We start from the raw sequence: 19,641 nt of genomic DNA, 5'->3' as shown, positions 1-19,641 counted from the left end.
TCCCTAACTTGCCCTTTTATATATTAAGTATGCATGTTAAAATGTCTAAGGCAAAAATCTTACGTTATCCATTAAAAAACTGTAAGAACTAGTACATAATTTCAGTAAAGTTGCAGAATACAAGATCAATATACAAAAATCAATGGTATTTCTATACACTTGAAATAAACAATCCAAAAATGAAATTAAGAAAACAATTCCATTTATAATAGCACTGATATAACATTGCTGAAATTTAAAAAGATATACATAAATAGAAAGGCATCCCATATTCATGGATTAGAAGATTTATTATTACTAAAATGGCAATATTCCCCAAACTGATTCACAGATTCAAAGTAATAACTAACAAAATTGTATCTAACTTCCTTGCAGAAATTGACAAGCTAATCCTAAAATAAACATGGAAATTCAAGGGACACAGACGAGTCAAAACAAATTTTAAGGAAAGACATGGTTGTAAGACTCATACTTCTTGATTTCAAAACTTGCTACAAAGCTATAGTAATAAATACAGTGTGATCCTGGTATACAGGCAGATATATAAATCAATGGTATAGAATTGAGAGTTAAAAAATAAACCCAAACATTTATGGTCAATTGATTTTTGACCAGCGTGCCAAGATAATGCAAGGAGGAAAGAGGAGCCCTTTCATTAAATGGTGTTGGGACAATGGATATCCACATGCAAAAGAACAAAGCTGAACCCATTCCTCACATCGTATATAAAAATTATCTTAAGGGTCTCCCTGGTGGCGCAGTGGTTGAGAGTCCGCCTGCCGACACAGGGGACACGGGTTCATGCCCCGGTCCGGGAAGATCCCACATGCCACGGAGCGGCTGAGCCCGTGAGCCATGGCCACTGAGCCTGTGCGTCCGGAGCCTGTGCTCCGCAACGGGAGAGGCCACAACAGTGAGAGGCCCGCGTACTGCAACAAAGCAAAACAAAACAAAACAAAACTTAAAATGGATCATAGACCTCTATGTAAGAGCTAAAACTATAAAACTCTAAGAAGAAAACATAGGCATAAATCTTCATGACCCTAGGTTAGGCAAAGGCTTCTTAGATATGATACTAAAAGCATGAGAAAAAAAATAAATTGAACTTTATCAAACTTAAAAATGTTTGGTTCAAAGGACACCATTAAAGGGAATTCCCTGGCAGTCCAGTAGTTAGGACTTGGCGCTTTCACTGCCCAGGCCGGGGTTCAATCCATGGTCGGGGAACTGAGATCCCACAAGCCTTGCGGCACAGCCGAAATAAAAACAAAAACAAAGGACACCATTAAAAACATGAAAGATAAGCCACAGAATGGGAGAAAATACCCACAAATCATAGATCTGATAAGGAACTTGTATCTAGAATATATAAAGAACTCATAACTCAATACAAAGACAACCCATTTTTTTAATGAGCAAAGGATTTGAATAGACATTCCTCCAGAGAAGGTATACAAATGGTCAATAAGGACATGAAAAGATATTCAGCATCATTAGTTATTAGGGAAATGCAAATCAAAACCACACAAAGAACCACTTCACACCACTAAGATGGCTATAAACAAAAAGACTGGCAATGACAAGTGTTGGCAAGAATGTAGAGAATTAGAACCCACATACATTGCTGATGATAATATAAAATGGTACAGCTGCTTTGGAAAACAGTTTGACAGTTCCTCAAAAGGTTAAACAGAGAGATGCCACATGATCTAGCAATTCTACTCCTAGGTATACCCAAAAGACATGAAAACATATTTCTACATAAAAACTTGTATAAGAATGTTCATATCGGCATTGTTCATAATAGTTAAAAAGTAGGAGCAACTCAAATGTCCATCAATTGTTGAATGAATAAATAAGATTTGGTATATATCCATACAATGGAATATTATTCGGCAATAAAAGGAATGAAATATTAAACATGCCACAATATAGATGAACCCTGAAAATATTATGGTAAGCAAAAAAGGTCAGTCACAAAAGAGCACATACATTATTTAATTCCATTTATTGTAAATGTCCAGATTAGGTGTATCTATAGAGACAGAAAGCAGATTGGTTGGTTTGGGGGAAAGTGAGGGCTAACTGCTCATGGCTATAAAGTTTCTTTTTGGGGTGCTGAACATGTTCTAAATTGTGGTAATGGCTGCAGAACTCTGGGAATATGCTTAAAAAAAACACTGTACACTCTAAATGACTCAGTTGTATGGTATGTGAATTCTATCTCAATAAAGTTGTTACCAAAAAATGATGGGGAACATTCAAAGAATAGATTATATCGTTAGTACACTAATAGAGAAAAAAAATGGAATGAGAAAAAGGAACACAGGTCAGATGAAACAAAATACAAAATAAGGCGCTTCCCTGGTGGTGCAGTAGGTGACAGTCTGCCTGCCGATGCAGGGGACACGGGTTCGTGCCCTGGTCTGGGAAGATCCCACATGCCGCGGAGAGGCTGGGCCTGTGAGCCATGGCCGCTGAGCCTGCGCGTCCGGAGCCTGTGCTCCGCAACGGGAGAGGCCACAACAGTGAGAGGCCCGCGTACCGCGAAAAAAAAAAAAAACGAATTAAAAAAACCAAAATAAGAATAAGAATACTCTAGGTCTGAAATACCCTCAGATGAGATTTTTTTTTTAATTCTAGCTATATACTACTTAAAAAGAGACAAAAAGTTCCCAAATTTAAAAAATGGACAAAGACATAGTAGGCAAATATTAGCCAAAACCATTTTAGGTTAGATGTTCTTTCTCAAACTTTAGGGCATTCTTCTATCAACTTCTAATTGAGGTACTGCTGTGGAGATTTTTTTTTTTAATTTATAGGGGTTTTTTTTGTCATCTCTTACCACTTTAAAAAAATTTTTATTTTATATTGGAGTATGGCTGTTGAGATTTCTTTGTAAGAACCTTTTTATCCCTATTTCTAAATTTTAATCTTAATGTAGAACAAGCTTCTTCCTAGGAGATACCTTAAACTTTCTCTTATATCTAATTTATATCTACTATACATGTTTTCATTCCCAACATTTACATTTTGTTCTCTGAAACAAGGTTCCTTTTTTTGTAAAAGAGCATCCTGTTCTTGTTTCACAGATGCCATACTGTCTCTTGTCTCTGACGAGAGATATTAGGTTTTTTAGTATTTTCTTTTGTTCTATGCATTATTGTTTCCTTTTCCCATTTTGTCTTTGCCTGTCTTTTGTGTTAGAGGATGTCTCTGGATGGCTGGTGATTCTATGACAAAGCAGGGTTTGTTGACTATTGAATATCACCGTACAGTTATCAAGTAGAGACCCAGCCTTTTAAATGGGGGACTCTTCCACCAAATATCAACATCTGTGTGTCTTTTCTCTTAGGCCAGTCATTGCTCCAGAGAGGAATCCTCCAATCTTCTGCCTGGGGACATAAGACTAGCTGTGAGCCTTTGGGAAAAGAAACTGAATAGTCTCATTTGTTCATTCACTCAACAGATATTCACTGAGCACCTATGAGATACTATTTTAGGCACTGGGAATACTGAAGTGAACAAAAGACAAAACCCGCTACTCTTGTGTTAACACTCAGTAGAAGGAGACATAGCAAAAATTTTCAAGGTAGCAATAAGTGCCACGTAAAGCCAGGAAGGGGGACAATGAATATCAGGTTGGGAAGGAATGTAATTTTAAATCAGTGATCAGGAAAGGCATCTTTAAGCAAAGACCTGAGGGAGGTAAAGGAGAAAGCCATGAACATATTTAGAAGACACAACATGTACCTTCACTTAATACCTGTTTCATCCAGTTGCTTTATCTTTGCCCGCATAAGCCTACTGAGTCCAGAGCCATCCGGTTCAATTCCTCCAAAAGTTAACCTGTCTCCCATTATTGAGAAATTTATTTTCAATAAATTGAGGGAAAGGAGAAGATCTGGGAGTCTAATAGAGTCAATCAGTCCTCCTGTTTTTAGAGCCCTTTCAGAGGTACCTAGCACCTATAATTCCTGAGCATTTATGGGGTTGTGATATGGATTAGTCTGCACTTTCTCCTTCTGTGGGTAGTTTTCAGTTTGCTCTTCTCTGTTAGTGAGTTAACATTCTTCAACTTGCTACCTTCCTAAATCTTGGTATCTTATCTTCCCTCCTCTTCTTTGTCCTTTGATCATATTCCTTTTTCCAAATTACTTTAATTTCATGGGGTTTGGGGAGAAAATGGAGATGAATTAATGAATTAATTTCAACAACAACTCTCTAGGGTAGCTACTATTATTCCTCTTTTGCAAATGAGAAAAGTAAAGCCAAGGGAGGTTAAATATCAGTAACTCATCCAACAGCATAGAAAGCAGATCAGCTAGTCTTATTCTTAGGATCACTTCCTTATCAGTTTTCAATACTACCCTCAAAATAATACTAGGTTCTCTCTCCATTCTTTAAATCATCAAAGCTAAGAATGAGCACCCAGAAATCCCCAGGAAGAGGTGAAAGAGGATTGGTTCCTGCTGTAGGGAAAATGATTGGTTGAGGACCCTTACAGCAAGCCGAAGTACCATGGAGACTAAGAAGAAAGTCAAGGTTTACAACTATAATGAAAATGATGGGAGAAAACAGAAGGGCGGAGTGGAAAGGAAGAATCAAAGACAATTCTCAAGTTTTTCTGATGTCATTCACAAAGAAAGAACAGAGGAGACCTTTTAAAAGAGTTCCAGCTTACTATATACTGATTTACCATGTGCTTGAAAATCCTACATCCTATCCCTAATACTTTTCTCTGTTGGCCATTGATGAGAGTGTTAATGTTAATTGGGCATCATGGAATCCAAAAATGGAAACAGTGGCATTTCACACAGTCCTGCATTAGACATTGGCCCAACATACAATGTAGTTTCAAGCAAATGAATGAAACCTAACCTCACTTACAACCATTTTCAGATAAGATGCTTAGTTTATGGGAACTTCGAACCTGCTGAGTCAGATCACACAAAAACATACTTTGTTTTATTTTTTTATTTTTCTTGGAATTTTATTTTATTCAAGATAATACAAGAGAAGAAGGGTGAACAGAAGTGAGCACTGGCAGAGATTGGGAGGATGGTGAGTGTTAAGCCATCATTATTTTGGAGTTAGGTTTAATCTTAGTATCTCTCAAACTTTTCCCTCAAAATAACATCCATGACAAAGGAGCATGTTTAAATATCTAGGTGTGTGGTTACCAAATTTTTAAAATCTGTAGTGGACACCATATTCTCTATGCTTTTACTTTATTGTTGGCCTCTCCCCATGAGAATATCAGCTCCATAAGAGGCACATGATTGTTTTATTACTATATCCCCATGCTTTGTTTTAAATGGATGTGGACAGACTGCTGCAGCACAAGAACAACTGTAATCTTATACCTCTGATAATAAAGAATTCTGCTTTACTCAAGTTAGAAAATTTTCTAAATTTTATTTCTACCATTCACCTAACATCAGAACAGCATAATTAGTAACTTCTTTTTCCAAAACTCTAAAAGTAAATAGAAAAAAGGATATAATGACAATTCTACTAAAATGATCTGGCCTCAAACAAAAATACAACCAGTGAGACATCAGGAATGAAAGCAAAAAAGCAGATAGAATACAAGGCTTTTTGATATTTTGCAAGGACCAAATGGAGCTCTTCACTCTCTTAATGTGTGTGGCGATATTCAGTCATCAGAACGCATGGAAGTTACTATACTGCTTAGACATATCACAATAGGAAGAAAGCAAGCAGGTTTGAGGTCAGAGTTTAAAAGCCAATAAAATCCATACAGAAAATCCTAATGAAGTATATTTCAGAACCAATGGCCACATAACACCTTCCCCAGACTCACCTGAATGCCATAATGATCCAGGAAAAAAGACAAAAAGCAAATATCTTTAGGGCAATTATTTGAGAGATTCTTTCCAGTCACAACTTGCTTATATATAAACAGGTAACTTAATTCCAATTAAACAGACATTTGACTATGCCCTGTATTGTAGGCCCTGATATACTTGCTAGACACTAGGGAAATCAGCAGGCCCGAAATTCCCTCAAAGAGCTCATGTCTGGAGGGAAATAGGAAGTAAACAGTCACTGTATACTATAGCTATGACAGAAATAAGCCTAGCGTACCATGAGAGCTCACAGATGGGACATTCAATCTTGCTCAGGACACTTATGGGGAGGGAACCAGGTCAGAGAAGGATTCACAAAGATTATGTACGGTATGAAGATTTTATTAAACCAAATGCTATAAAAATTTGAAGTGCTATTTTTATTAAACAATGACCTGGATAGGGAAGAGGCAAAAGTACAAATCCTCTAATTACCAGTAAAGAATACAATTTCCCAATATTCAGTGAAAAAAAAAAGTCAGCATATTCTCCAACTTAAAAATGGATTTATATTCCAAAGGTTTGTAAAGTAGGTTGTTGGAAAAACTGAAGTACATTTCCCCTGATTAACAGTATAATGAAATATTGGTAGATTCTCTGGGAAGCTCCATTTCCAAGTCTATTTAGCCATAATACACTAAAATGCTATTTGTGATGAAATTCAGCTAATAATAATTATGTAGTTCAGGTGATTAACACAGAAAACTGAATTGAAAGTGATATTGGGCTTCCCTAGTGGCACAGTGGTTAAGAATCTGCCTGCCAATGCAGGGGACATGGGTTTGAGCCCTGGTCCAGGAAGATCCCACATGTTGCGGAGCAACTAAACCCATGTGCCACGACTACTGAGCCTGTGCTCTAGAGCCCGTGAGCCACAATTACTGAAGGTTGCGCGCCTAGAGCCTGTGCTCTGCAACGAGAAGCCACGGCCATGAGAAGCCGGCGCACCACAACGAAGAGTAGCCACCGCTCGCCACAACTAAAGAAAGACTGCGTGCAGCAATGAAGGCCCAATGCGGCCAAAAATAAATAAATAAATAATTTATTTATTTAAAAAATAATAAAATAAAGTGATATTAATATATCCTGAACCATGGTTCTTATGCTTAAGGAAAAGCTGGTTTAATTAAAAGGATGAGAAGAATTAAATGAAACAAACCAGACACATATGTATTTATGCTGGGCACTTTACAAGCATTATCTTAATTTAATCCTCACAACAACCTGGGCTATATTTTCTTAGTAGGATAAAGATAGAGGGATATAAATATGGAATCATAGAAGGATAGAAATATACTGTTAATAATCACAGTTTTAAAATTTCACTTCTGGGGACTTCCCTGGTGGCACAGTGGTTAAGAATCCGCCTGCCAATGCAGGGGACACAGGTTCGAGTCCTGGTCTGGGAAGATCCCACATGCTGCGGAGCAACTAAGCCTGTGCGCCACAACTACTGAGCCTGCGCTCTAGAGCCCATGCTCCGCAATAAGAGAAGCCACCGCAATGAGAAGCCCGCACACTGCAACGAAGAGTAGCCCCCGCTCACCGCAACTAGAGAAAGCCCGCGCGCAGCAATGAAGACCCAATGCAGTCAAAAGTAAATAAATTTTTAAAAAAGAATATATATATGTATTATGTATAACTGAATCACTTTGCTGTACAGCAGAAATTAACAAATTGTAAATCAACTGTACTTCAATAACTAAAAAACAAAACTAAACTAAACACCAGCTCACATGCTGACTTTACTATTATGTAGAAAGACATATCTTACTTTTGACTCTCACTTTAGGAATATTGCTTAACTCATCTGATTGAACACCCGCCCCACCTCACAGCCATTCAGCTCTTAGTGATTAAAAGAGTGCTCCACTTTTGTCTCCAGGATTTTCTTCCAAGCTGCCAACACCTATTTAGTAAGTTTTGATACTGGTCTTGGTGTTCACTCATGTACAGGCAATGAGAACCAAGTTACAGCTTACCTGACCAAGAGCAATTATTAAGAAACTATCGTTTCAAATATGAAAAGAAATGTATCTTAGAATTTATGAAATACAGTAAATAAGTTTCCACTACATAGCTTTACTATTTAAATAGTAATTCCACATATGTATATCTTTCTCCTCAAAAACAAAACTGTGAAGTTAGTATTACCCACATTTTAATAATAGTCAAGTGTATAAGCAGTATGTAGTAAAGCCCGGAAGAGAATTCTAGTTTGCTGATTTAAAACCTATTCTTTCTACTACAAGACAACAGAAGTACAGAGCTAATCATACTGACATGGGGTTGGCAAACTATGGGGTTGGCCTGTGTGCAAATCCAGCCACCCACACCCCCTGTTTTTGTGTGGCTCATGAGCTGCAAATGGTCTTTATATTTTTAAAGGTTGTGGAGGGGAAAAACAAAGAGAGGAGTATTTAAAGACATGAGAAAATTACATAAAATTCAAATTTCAGTGACACCAAAAAAAATGTAGCTGGAATACAATTACATTTACATATTGTCTATGGCTGCTTTCACCTTACAAGGGCAGAACTGAGTAGTTGCCACGAAAACTATGGCCTGCAAAGCATAAAATACTTACAGAAAAAGTTTGCCAAGCCCTGGTATAAATGATAGGTGCTACAAAAGGACAGAAAATGGAAAGATCAGTTCAGGCTGGATAATCAGGAAAAGCTTCAGGATCTCCTTTTATATGAATGTTGTGTGCCACATGTCTATTAAATCAAACCTTATGAGAACATTTTTTAAACTGTGCTACTGTAGAATACACAAAGAAATAAAAACAAAGGCTCCTGTACTCTGAGACCTCCAATTTTATTGAGGAAACTAAAAAAAACCAAAAACACAAAAACAAAATAAAAACATGAAATATAAATTATGATAATATTTATGGTAATCACCCATTTAAATTACCATAAAATTACCATAATAAATTTGACATAGCAATTAAAAAACACAATACCAAGTAGTAACGCACAACAATTGGCAAATAAGAAGAAATGACAGAAAGTGCTACAGATGCTCAGAGGAGGGACAGAGCAAATGAATGAGCTAGAATGGTCTGAAAGAGCTTCAAGGATTTGAGGATGGGAATGACTTGAAAAAGTGATATGGGAGGCCTCGAAAGTAAAATAAACCTGGCAGTTGGTAAGTACAAGAAACATTTAGAAAATTGACATTGCCTGGGACATGACTATGGAGAACTTTTAATGCTACTTTTAACAGTAGACTTCTTGCTCTCATCCCTACACTTGCTGGAGTCACCAGTGTGTAGATACAGCCTCATTGGAAAATAGGCTTCTCTCTTAGAGAGTAAGAGAGAAATTGAGTAAGGGCAGAAAAACCCAATCCTATAAAATGCAGCTGGGCTGAAAATAATTACTAATTGACATTTGCTCTCTTATAGTAATGGACTTGCTTTCAGGTTTGGGGAACGAGAGAGGAAGATATGGATTGTCAAATTTTAATAAAGTAAAACTAAGCAACAGGCATGAATCTTCACATACAAGAGACTAAATCCAAGTGTGAGTTTCAACCATATGAATATTTTAAATCTCAAATTGGACAATGTATTTGTAAACACTCACAACACATTCTACCTAAGTGTTGATGCTGAAATAAAGTATGAATTGTATTATTTTATGAAGTGAAAAACAGCTTTCAGAAGAAAGGGAGTATAGCTTTAGTTACGCCATCTTAATGGAACTGGTAAGGAAGTAAGATTTTCCTTATAGAATGAGGCTAAATAGGTCTAGGATTTTGGTTGCTCGTTCAGTTAGCACTTACGTAGTCAGCATGTTAGACACCAGGGAAACTAAGACACTATTCCTACCCTTAAGAAGCTCACAGTCTTGAGAAGTAGACAGTCAACCAATAATTATAGTTAGAGGGATAAGTGTTATATCTACAGAAGGTTATGGAGGCATAGAGGATGTACTCATTGACTACTATGTGATGATGCCTACTAGGCGATAATAACCAAAACCAACAAAATTATATGACTGCTATATATCAACTGCTAAGGAAATAAGGGAGGGGAAGGATGAAAAGAGGGAAGAAAAATTTTCCCTGCCTACTTAGAGAACAAAGAATAGGAAATATAAGTTGTATGTTTTTAAGTGAATGTCTCAAATCCAAAGACATAATATACTTCAACATCTACTAAGCTGCTTAAGTCTGATAGGAGAGTTATTAATGAGTCATGAGCTGCACAGTAGCAGTCCTAGTCACTGATGTCACAAATTCTCCAGTTTAGGAGTCTTGTAGTGGAGACAAAATACTGAAGTTTAATTGCAGCCAGCTATTTAAATCAAGGCACCACTGATTAAAATAAAAAAAGGCCTCATTAGCAACACTGAAGAGGATGGAAAGAATGGAAAGAAGGCAACCAAATGGCTATCTGAGGTCATGATAGTTTGGTATGTTCATTACTGTTGATAAGGGCATCTTATTAAAGCAGCAGACTTAGATTCGAAAACTACATACTGGATCATGCTATTAGAGATCATCTAACCCAAATCTTACTTTATGGAAGGGAATAATTAGCTGTCTATTATGTATCAAGTAGGATTTTGAATTCTGCAAGAAAAATATTCTCTTTAAAAATGAGAAATACAGGCTCAGAAACATAAGATACATTGCCCAGAGCCACTTCCCATAGCAATGGAGCTTGGATTTAAACTCAAGCATGTCTGGTGCCAAAGAGTTCTTTCTACTACACCTCAGAGTTCTTTCTGAGGCCCAGGAAGAGGAAAACTTGACCAAGCCACATGGCTTACTAGTGGCAGATAGGATTCCCACTTACACCTGGAAAAAGTCCATGGCAAAGGACACACACAGAGGCATGGTGGAAAAGGACTGATGGTAAACAACTTCAGCCTTCTGCTATGGTTTGGAATGACCAGAATTTTCAACTTAATCTCTTATTCAATCTTCAAAATATAGAGTTGACCCTTGAACAACATGGGAGGAGGAGTAGAGTGTGTGTGAGACCCTCTGAACAACTGAAAATCTGTGTATAACTTACAGTTGGCCCTCCATATCCGTGGGCCCTCTGTATTCAAGATTTCAAACACATGAATTCAACCAATCGTCAATTGTAGTAGTGTAGTACACTTGACCCTTCAACAACACAGTATGAACTGCATGGGTCCATTTATACAAGGATTTTTTTCAATAGTAAATACCACACAATTGTAATGGTAAATACAGCACAATTGGAGGTTGGTTGAATCCAAAGACACTGAACCATGGTATATGGAGGGTCAACTGTAAGTTATACCTGGATTTTCCACTGTGGGGAGAGTGGGCACCCCTAACTCCCTGTTGTTCAAGCGTCAACTATATTGGTAGTATGTGCTTGGGACTGGTTGTCAATACTGTATTTGAAGTACTAAGTGTGGTATATAAGTGGACCATCCTCTTAATAGTGCTATTACTTAAAACTTTCTTCTCTACAAGAAACTATTTCACATCATGAAGGAAAAAGTTTTTCCTAACTAACCAGAGGTGTTTCCTCAAATCTGACATCAAGTAACATGACAAGAAAGGCTCATTAGGTTAAAAAAAATTCCAATTACCCAATTTTGGAGAAAAAGATTTGCTGGCAGTAAGTCTAGCAAAATGGAAAAACGGACATTCACTCAGAAGTGCTCAGGTCAAGCAGCTCAAACCTGGCATAAAGAGGAAGTGGTGGGGGGAAGGAAAGAAAGAAATCACTTCCTATACCTGTGCAGCAATGAAAACAGTAGGGAATTTGAAGTCAGATTAGTCTCCCCCACTTGTTAATGTCAGGACTCCAAACAGATGCTGTTTACTGTCTACTCCAGACACTCCTTTCCCACTTCCCACCACTCTGTATTCCCTAACAGAATTCCAAATTGTTTCTGTAGCTAGTAGAGATCTTTTGTTATCTTTCCTCCAGCCCAAAGGAATAAATCAGAATTGGTCTAAACCAGTCATAGTAATCCCATTCCCTACTGCCAGGGACTGGTTTTAGGATGTACATGTGAACCAGTTCTGGACCAAGAGATTTAAGGGAAAAACCTGCTGCGGAGTTTCCCATTCTAGGGAAAAAAAACAGGGACAAGCTAAGTTAGGAAAAGGTCTTTGCCCTTGTTCCTTCCTTTTTATCTGCAAGTGGAGTTGCAGCAGCCATCCTGCAACCATAAGGTGACAAGCAAGAGGAGGAAAAGCCAACATTTCTAAGGATGGAAAAAGAAAGGATACAAAAAGCCTGGGTCATGATTGATACAGATGAATAACTGAATCAACTCTGAACTTATTTATAAAAAATATTACTTATTTCAATAAATAATATTTCCATTTAAATCACAAGCTATTAACAGAAAATTAGATTATTTCACATTAATGTAATATTGTTAATCTGAATTTGAGGAATTTTGTAGGTTTAGTTGTATTTAAATAGTAAACCTATTGAGTTTTATAATTATATAAGAGTAACATGGAATTTACTCTTATACACAGGAATTTATCCCTAGTTTTATTTTGTACATTTTTAATGTTAAACATTATGTTTACATTACATAATGTAGAACAATAAATATAACACGTTAGTACTTGGGATCTGAAATAGTTTTCCTTCAAAAGGGATTTATACAAATTGAAAAACATATTTCAGGGAAGACGCAACATCATAAAAATGTTTATTCTAAGTTAATTTACATATTTAATATAATGCCCAAAAAAACACTATTAGGCACTAGTCTAGTTGATTAGAAAGTTTATCTGTAAGAATAAACAAGTAAGAGGAGCTAGGAAAACCCTGAAAAAGAATGAACGGGAAGCTACCTCTACCATTTACTAAAACATAATAATGCTTCTCCAATTTAAAGCATAGTGATGGCACATAAATAAATAGGCCGAGGGAAAAGGAAAGAAAATTCATAAACAGACCCAAATCTATGTAGAAATTTGGTGTATGATAAAAATGTCATTTTAACTAGTGGGGAAAAGGACTAATTTTTATAGATGAGAAATTCACATAATGGGAAAAGGACTTTTTAATAAATTGTGTTACAACAACTGGATAGCATATGGATAAAGATAAAATTAGATCTGTTCCTCACTTTGCACATCAAGATAAACAAGATGGATGCAAGAAAAGAAAGCATACAGGTCCTTGGGAAAAAAATATATGAATCGTTTTACAAGCTGGGAGAAGGAAATGTCTTTCTGCAATCCAAAATCCAGAAGCAATGGATTTTGCTAGATAGATCTGAGTACATTAAAATTTAAAAACAACTTTTTTACATGGCAAAAAATATCATAAGCAAAGTAAAAAGGCAACTTGGAAAAATATTTTTAACACTTATAAGGAAAAAAATATCCCTGATACATAAAAAGCTTCAAAGAGCCACTCCAGAAAACAATTTGGCAGTTTCTTAAAAAGTTAAACATAACTTACCATATGGCCCAGCAATTCCTTTCTTAGGTAATTATCCAAGGAAATGCAAACATTATTTCCACATAGAGCTCTGCATGTGAATATTCACAGCAGCATTATTCATAACAGAAAAACACTGGAAACAACCCAAGTGTCCAGCAACTGATAAATGATTAAACTGTGGTATACCTATACAATGGAATTCAGCCAAAAAAAAAAAAATGAAGTACTTATATATGCTAAAACATAGATGAAACTTGAAAACATTATGCTAAGTGAAAGAAGCCAGTCACAAAAGGCCACATACTATATGGTTTTATTTACATATCTCCAGAATAGGCAAATCCACAGAGACAGAAAATAGATTAATGGCTGCCAGGGGCTGGGGGAAGGGGGAGTAACTGCTAACAGGTAAGTAGTTTCCTTACGGGATGATGAAAATGTTCTGAAATTAGTGCTGATGATTGTACAACCTTGAACATACTAGAAATCACTGAACTGTATACTCTGAAAGGGTGAATGAATTCTATGGTATGTGAATTATAACTTAATTTTGTGTGTGTGTGTGTTACGCGGGTCTCTCACCGCTGTGGCCTCTCCCGTTGCAGAGCACAGGTTCCGGACACGCAGGCTCAGCGGCCATGGCTCACGGGCCCAGCCACTCCACAGCATGTGGGATCTTCTCAGACCGGGGCACGAACCTGTGTCCCATGCATCGGCAGACGGACTCTCAACCACTGCACCACCAGGGAAGCTCTATAACTTTATTTTTTTGAAATTGATAATCAACGTAAACAGATACACGAAGATTTCATTCTTTTAGTAACTTAATATGTGACCTTGAGCAAATCACTCCACTTTGCCCTTTATTTCTCCATCTGTGTGAACAGCCCCTTAAAGCCTTCCTAACAGGCCTGATATCCGTAATAAACTTAAGAAGTTGAATGAAAAACTATCTGATCAGATATGAATAAATACACAGCTTGAGGGGAAAGAGTTGACATTATAAGATACTGAAAGGAGTGCTTCTACTTCATAAAGAATGAGCCTTTCTCATTGTTCTCAACATATAATAATTTACTAGTTATCATTCCTTAAGAGCTTATGTGTCAGGAGGCATAACTGCTTTTCACATATTATCTCATTCTCACAGCCCTCTAAGGTAAGCAGAAGTATCCCAGTTTGAGAGATAAGAAGCAGACTATGAGAGGTTAAATGACTTAACTAAAATAAATACTCAAGCTAACCTTCAAACTCAGATCATTATCACTTCAAACCAGTCTCTTTGCACCAAGGAATAACAAGAACAACGGACTACAAATCTAAAGTCTGGGTTTCTGAAGTCTTGTTTCTGCCACTTCATGATTCTGTGATCCTAGGTAAGTCAATGAACATTTGAGTTTCCTCATTAAAAGAAAATATTAACCCTTGCCCTAACTTACCTCATGGAATAATACAAAAAAGCACTAATATATGTCAGTTAAAGCACTATAAAAATGTAAGAGATAATTATAGAAACAGAGTACTATTCATGAACCAAAAACATGTTGAAAAATGGTCAAATGATTTTAATAACTTATAGCCTCTCAAATGGTAATGGAATGTACTAAAGTAGTGATTTTAAAAACACCCTCAACAAAAATATACAAGTGGGACCTAATGAAACTTCAAAGCTTTTGCACAGCAAAGGAAACCATAAACAAGACAAAAAGACAACCCACAGAATGGGAGGAAATATTTGCAAACGAGTCAATGGACAAAGGATTAATCTCCAAAATATATAAACAGCTCATGCAGCTCAATATTAAAGAAACAAACAACCCAATCCAAAAATGGGCAGAAGACCTAAATAGACATTTCTCCAAAGAAGACATACAGATGGCCAAGAAGCACATGAAAAGCTGCTCAACATAACTAATTATTAGAGAAATGCAAATCAAAACTACAACGAGGTATCACCTCACACCAGTTAGAATGGGCATCATCAGAAAATCTACAAACAACAAATGCTGGAGAGGGTGTGGAGAAAAGGGAACCCTCTTGCACTGTTGGTGGCAATGTAAATTGATACAGCCACTATGGAGAACAGTATGGAGGTTCCTTAAAAAGGTAAAAATAGAATTACCATATGATCCAGCAATCCCACTACTGGGCATATACCCAGAGAAAACCATAATTCAAAAAGACACATGCACCCCAATGTTCACTGCAGCACTATTTACCATAGGCAGGTCATGGAAGCAACCTAAATGCCCATCAACAGACGAATGGATAAAGAAGAAGTGGTACATATATACAATGGAATATTACTCAGCCATAAAAAGGAACGAAATTGGGCCATTTGCTGAGACGTGGATGGATCTAGAGACTGTCATACAGAGTGAAGTAAGTCAGAAAGAGAAAAACAAATATCGTATATTAACGCATTTATGTGGAACCTAGAAAAATGGTACAGATGAACTGGTTTGCAGGGCAGAAGTTGAGACACAGATGTAGAGAACAAGCGTATGGAAATCAAGGAGGGAAAGCCAGAGGCGGGTGGGGATAGTGGTATGATGAATTGGGCGATTAGGATTGACATGTATACACTGATGTTTATAAAATTGATGACTAATAAGAACCTGTTGTATAAAAAAATAAATTAAATTAAATTAAAATATATATATATAAATAAAATAAAAACACCCTCATGCATACCAGGTGTTATAGACTGAAATTCTGTGCCCCCCAAAATTCACTTTAAATCCTAATCTCCAATAACCTCTACAGTATTTGAAGGTGGAGCCTTTGGGAGGTGATAAGGTCATGAGGGTGTAGCCTTCATAAATATGATTAGTACCCTTATAAAAGAGACCCCACAGAGCTCTCTTCTTCCTTGCCACATGTAAGGACACAGCGAGAAGACTGCCATCTATGAACTAAGAAGTGGTCCTCACCAGACACGGAATCTGCTGGTGCCTTGATCTTGGTCAGCCTCTAGCACTCTTAAGAAAAAAAATATGGTATTTTTGTTATGGCAACCCTAACAGACTAATACCAGTTGCAAGTAGGGCTCTAAAATCAGAGCTCCAACATCTTTAATTAAAAAGTTCAAAACCACTGTTTTGGGTATCATCTACTGGCATCTATCAAGGAACAATAAAACCAGGATTTCAGGCCTTACCTGAGAAATAACATACATAAAGCTACTATCACAATGCCTGGCACATAGTACTCACTTAAAAAAAAAAAAAGAAAAAAAAGTAATTGTTATTATTGCTTTATCCAGCAATACTCTGGAATTACTAAATCCATTTGGAAAAACAAAACTATGGAAACTCAGGAAAAACCAAAAACTCAAAACCACCCTGAATATGCAAACATATCTAAATAAGGTTTACTGAAACTGAAGGCAAGAGAATATGAAAAATAGGTGAAAGAGTAAGTCATATAAGGAACAGGTCCAACCTGAGAGTAAGAGATGGACTGGGGAGTGGAAAAGATGGAAAGAGTACAAAAAAAGCAAGTGAGAAGAAGTTAGAAATAAAGAAGAATGATTTGAAATTGGTAGACGTGAGACTTCATAAACCAGGTCTGACTGAGGAAAAAGGAAGACTGAATCCTAGAGTATTTGCAAAGGAATAAGACACACAACTCACATTAAGTATTGCCAATGATAACAACTATGAATCCAAAAAACACAATAGGTCTCAGAGACTCTCTTCCAGCTTTACGATTCTAGAAGAGGAGACAGTCTACATTATCATTAACATTAGGCTTACATGAGGCATGCCTATGTTCCAATAAGGAAATAGGAAATAAAAATACAGGAAAATAAGCTACTTGAGGACCACATAAAATTCACCAATATATGCTCCTCTCTTCACAGTACTATAAAGAAGCGTTTTTCTAAAGAACTTTATCTTCCAGGATAAGCAGTTAACCTAAATTAGGAGGACGAAAGCATCTATTTAAAGAGGTTAAGTTACTAATAATCTAATCAGTTGATTTTACTTTTTCTTAGTATTTTTCTTCAGTTCTTCATCTTCAGAGAACTTTTGATAAAGTGAGAAGCTAAGCTCTAACTTATCTGAAGGATATATGGTTATTAAAAAGCTAGTATTTTTATATATATTTTAGAGAAGAGTGCTGGAATACTGAAAGATCAAAGTTTAGTTTAAGAAAGGTAGCAACTAAGATACATATGAACAATAAACGTTACATTAATTTTATAGTCCAGGTTAATTTTCCCAAATAATCGCCTATGGATCAGCTTCCAGATCCTCCTTAATCATGTTACAGTCCTACCTTTGTCTTCCAAAGCCAAAACGATCTTCATTTTACCTTACAGGTAGGCTTCTACCACCTCATTGTATTGTGCATCCATCGACCTATCTTCACTTGTCAAGGTTTTCTCAGTTTTCTACTGTGTCTCATAGTCAGGTTTCCACTTCAATTCTTAGTTTCCTTCCCCAGTTTTTCCAACCATTCTCACCACTCCTCTACTCCACTGTTTTAATTTACAGGATTCTCCTTTCTCTTCATTGCTAGGACATACTTTCACAGTATTGTATCTCCCATCTAAATCTCCTTTTCGATCAGTTTTTGTACATATTAATCTTCAGAACCTAAGGGTTTTCTTCTCTAGTCCTTATTCCAAGAATGTCTACCAACCCATCTCTAGAATCCCAAACACACACTCCTGACTACCACATACCTAAGTACTTTTCCTACCCCTATTCTCTTTTCAGTCACTAGTCTCCAGAATCCTATCTGATACTACAAATACCCCTCAAAACCAACTGCCTGTTCAATTACCTCTGCCTTCTACTTCTCCCAGGTTCAGCTCATTACACTCTCTCTCCTACACCTTAGTATCCCCCAACCTGGCCCAAGCCATTCAGCAACCTAAATTCCCAAAGCCAACACAGCTCCTCCCATTCCAGTAAACGATGGTTTCCCTCAAAACATTTTAAGTGGCTCCTCTCAGTGTTTCATTAATTGAATCTTATCAGATCAGTACATAGCTTCTGCCAGACCTATTTGCCCAGCAAAAATCAATTTCCCAAATCTTCCTCTTTAAGCTTCCCAGGCCTTACCTCTGCAGCACGCCATTCACTAGACCCTATTCCTAGTCATTTCTCAATCTCTGGAGCCCATGGTTACTCTCTAAGCCCCTCAGCCCTCTCCCTCCTCACTCCTCCCCTTATTCCCTACCCTCACTTCTCAGCACATTCCTATCACCCCTAACTGTCTTCTTGGCTGTGTTCTCCATCTTTCCTTAGGCCTGTTCTCCACACTTTCTCAGTACCCCTTAAGAGACTTCATCTCTAAGTCACTCCCTCACTCCCAGAATCTGCCTCTTACACCCCTAGGAACTCTCTCTAGAACCTTCTGCGCCCTGGTTGTCTTTTCCGCTCCAACCCTGCCTCAGGTGTTCTCTGTTTCCCCCAGCTGTTTTCTATTATCTAGTTCTCTGAGAAACTAGATAAAGATTTTCTCCTCCTAAATCTTTTCCAAGTTCTTCTCCTAATTCCCCTCAACTTTTCTTTCCATCGTTTCCCATTTCCCTCAACCATCCCTGGCAGATTTCCCCTCCACCTTTGTCACCGCTCTTCTCCCTTTTCTCAAACCTCCTCCACCCCTTCTCTGGAGGTGCCTCCTACATGTCTTAAACTATCCTCTCAGCTTCCTCAATCTTTGCCTCATTCCCTCCTCCCTCCAATACTATTTATCCTCCAATTTCCATTGACTTGGCGCCTCCCCTAGTCCCCAGATCTGCCTTCTATTTCATCTAAACGTCTCCAGGCCGCCGCCAACATTCTCTCCTATCCTTAGGCTCCATTGACGTGCCGTTCTAAACGCCCAGAGACACCATTCTCCAATGGCCGGGGCCTGGCCTCTAGGGAGAAGGGGTACGGGTTACGTACCCCATTCGCATCTTGGCTCCGCTCTGACTGCTCCCGCTGCCGGGTAGAGGAGGGCGAGGGGGCAGGCGGCCGAGGTGCATGCTCTTCTCGAGGGCCGACATGAAGGGGAGGCCGCAGGCAGTCGAACAGTAGCCGAAGCTTCGTCCCACGCTAAGTGCGGCCCAACCGGTCACACAGCTCGCTCCCCTAGCGACGCCCCGTCGCCTTTGGATAGCACCCAGCTACCAGCAGCACCGCCCACCGGCTCCGTAAACTCCACCCCCTCGCCCCAGCGCTTCCACCGGAAGTGCGCACCAGCCTCCACAAAGGGAGCTGGGTAACAGAGTCTCTGATCCCCCAGATTCCAAGCGGAGAACTAGACGACCCTCGCCGGAAAGAGAAGCGTTACTGAAGGCAATGCACCCTGGGCAATGGAGTCCTCAAAGGGCTTATCGCTTTGCGCTTGCGC

The 19,641-nt window shown here is 38.0% G+C and overlaps 1 protein-coding gene across 1 annotated transcript in view; it reads right to left on the bottom strand.

Annotated features, from left to right (window-relative positions):
• The window catches only part of PPME1 (protein phosphatase methylesterase 1), a 77,531-nt gene extending 57,946 nt beyond the window's left edge, over positions 1-19,585 (bottom strand). The window contains exon 1 of the mRNA XM_079928278.1: positions 19,194-19,585. Coding sequence (XP_079784404.1) covers positions 19,194-19,294 — 101 coding nt within the window. The 5' untranslated portion in view covers positions 19,295-19,585. The remainder of the gene's footprint in view (positions 1-19,193) is intronic.
• Positions 19,586-19,641: the final 56 nt, after the last annotated feature.

Source organism: Stenella coeruleoalba (genome assembly GCF_951394435.1).
Source record: "Stenella coeruleoalba genome assembly, chromosome: 8".
Lineage (NCBI taxonomy): Eukaryota > Metazoa > Chordata > Mammalia > Artiodactyla > Delphinidae > Stenella > Stenella coeruleoalba.
Note: the sequence above shows the minus strand (reverse complement) of the source record. Positions and strands in the feature narration are given on the sequence as shown.